The 2,628-nt window shown below is 43.3% G+C and overlaps 1 protein-coding gene across 1 annotated transcript in view; it reads left to right on the forward strand.

The window, feature by feature from the left end:
* Positions 1-557: 557 nt before the first annotated feature.
* The window catches only part of LOC106810374 (glutamate dehydrogenase, mitochondrial-like), a 23,287-nt gene continuing 21,216 nt past the window's right edge, over positions 558-2,628 (forward strand). Inside the window, exon 1 of the mRNA XM_014813694.1 lies at positions 558-791. Within this exon, the coding sequence (XP_014669180.1) occupies positions 587-791 (205 nt within the window). The 5' untranslated portion in view covers positions 558-586. The remainder of the gene's footprint in view (positions 792-2,628) is intronic.

Genomic DNA, 2,628 nt, shown 5'->3' on the forward strand with positions numbered 1-2,628 from the left:
TAAAAATAAAAACAATGTATAATAAATCTTATTGCACCACTAATAACTCTCCTATCTGCAGTAAACAACTTCACTGCAAAAGAAAACCCTAACATTGGTACGAATGCTGATTCTGCACTGTGCTGCATACGAGCTCCCATACATAATCCTGTATTTCTATGGGATTATGTATGGGGAGTATGCAGCGTAGTGCAGAGAGTCAGCATTCGCGCTGACGTTAGGTTTTTCTTTTGCAGTGAGGAGTTGTTTACCGCAGATAGGAGCGTTATTAGTGGCGCAATAAGATTATACATTGTTTTTATTTCTACTGATTTGTTGGAACTGCCAGTGCATGCAGGCAGTAAATTTACTTACCCGGGCAGAATCTGGTGCTTTTACTATGGTTTATTATGAATATCTAGGCAGCAACTATTTGCTGCCAACATTGAGAGCAGGCAACAAACTGAACGTTGCAAGGAGCAAAGCTGCTGGTTGCTTTTCCATAATTTTGAACACTGATACTATACGCACCTATACATTAATATACTAACATAAGCACATGTTTGTGGGCATATTTACAGATCGAACAGCACCTCAGCACAGAATCATGAGAATGTTGCGGTCACTAGGTTCAGGGCTGAAGATGTGCCAGACAACTAGCTGCCGGTCACCACAAATGCAGCTCTGTCATCCAGCGCACATCAGAGCATCTGCCACGCAATCCAGCACTCCTCCAGCGAGTGCCACTGATGACGAGCCCAGCTTCTACAAAATGGTGGACAAATTCTTTGAGAAAGCTGCATCAGTCGTAGGCAAGCAGTCAATAAATCTTCCTTCTCATCATTTTTAGATCATCTAAATGACAAATCATGACAAATTTGGGGGTCAATGGTCAAAGGTCAAGATGTGTAAACGGAGGGGGAATATTTCCCCCTTAACTTAAGGTATAGGAGGAAATACGGAATTGCGGCACAAATCTGAACGGCTCCACCTATGCTCTTAATATTCGGTGTATAGTGTGATGGGCAGGAAACCCATCACCAGTGCAAAATTGGAGGTCACAGGTCAAAGGGCTGTGGGGGAAAGGTCAGATATCAGACATTTTCTGAGGACATGGCCTAATGGACAGAGTGAAAAACTTTTTTGTTTCAGCGCTGACCTACCATTTTTATAACTTTATTGAAAGGCCCATGAAATGTGCTTTCCATTAACTATGAGTGAACTTTAAGAGTGAAACTGAACAAAGTGAAGAATAATACAAATATGAAGATACAAAAATTAAATGATTCACAATTGCTTAAACGTTATACAAGATATAAGCAGAGATAATTCCTATGTCAAGCAAACTTTGAGCAGAATGCGTACAGTAATGACAATATAAATAAACAATCTTGAATGTAAATTACAACAAAGCAAGCTAAGTTAGTAAGTATGTACGTTTGAAGGAAACTGTCGGCAATAATAGATTAATACTAGGTGAAAGAGAGTATAGAAACATTAAGAATTTGGTACTAAATATATTTCGTATTTATTTAGCATTATATTTTATTGAAACGCTTCAAGTGCCTGTATGTGCCGTGGCTGTGAGCAAACTGCATGCAGTGCCCCTTCCCACACTCAGGACAGTAGAATTGAGCCAGAGCGAGAGCGCCACCTGTTGTGGAGTTTGGGCTGTGAGTGGTGCGCGCGCGAAAGAGACATTCACTTGGTGGGTACCGCCCTCTACTGGTGAAGTTAGGTGGGCGGTAACTTGTAAACAAATCGGCCAATGATGTGAGTGATTGCTGAACGCCTCTGAGCGTTGTGAGCGTCTGCAGCGTAATGTGTAGTGTTGTGTGCCTGAATACCACCGTTTGCTAGTTACGCTGAGAGGGTCTATGTCCCCCGGGGTACTGCCGGAACGTAAGCTAGTTACTAGGTAAGTAGTTTAGTGCATATTTAAATAAGTCACAATAGTCAGTAGTTCCTATGACCTATGCATAGTGAAATAATCGTATTCAATGAATGTGGCCCTTATAACCCGCACGTACAGCACATACGCGCCCATTGACTATAATAACTGCTAGTGCTATTGACCAAGGCTATTGACTATTGACCTATTGTTATAATTATAATATTATAGTCAATGGGCGCGTGTGGGCCCAAGGGCCGCTGTACGTGCGGGCTTGTTCTTGCTGCCAGTGAATGAACTCTGTAACGACTGTAGCCTATCTAGGCCAATCGTGTTCTAGAAATTGGCGCAAATCCACTTTAGGCACCTTACCGCTTACTAGTGCAGATGGGGCAGGGGCGTGTACAAGGGGGGGTCCAGGGGGTCCGGACCCCCCCCCTGCTCGCGCAGAAAACGCATCTAAGGTGGTCTAATTTCGAAAATTTTCTGGGGGAGGGCCCCCTTCGCGTGCTTGCAAGTTTGGGTTACGGTTAGACCCCCCCTGGTACAAATCCTGTACACGCCCCTGTGGGGTCGTTGTCGTATCAGGTACTACAGATATGTACCCGAGGTAGTTTTAGGTTGTTTAGTATTATGTTTATATTTTTATATGAGGTATGTTTAGGGTTAGGCAGGGGCGGATTCAGACCGTATTTGCCGTATTGGGAAATACGGTCTGTAGATAATAACAAGAGTGCGGCACCCGATTCCCGCATTTG

The sequence above is a fragment of the Priapulus caudatus genome, unplaced genomic scaffold (genome assembly GCF_000485595.1).
Source record: "Priapulus caudatus unplaced genomic scaffold, Priapulus_caudatus-5.0.1 Scaffold436, whole genome shotgun sequence".
In the NCBI taxonomy this organism is placed as follows: domain Eukaryota; kingdom Metazoa; phylum Priapulida; class Priapulimorpha; order Priapulimorphida; family Priapulidae; genus Priapulus; species Priapulus caudatus.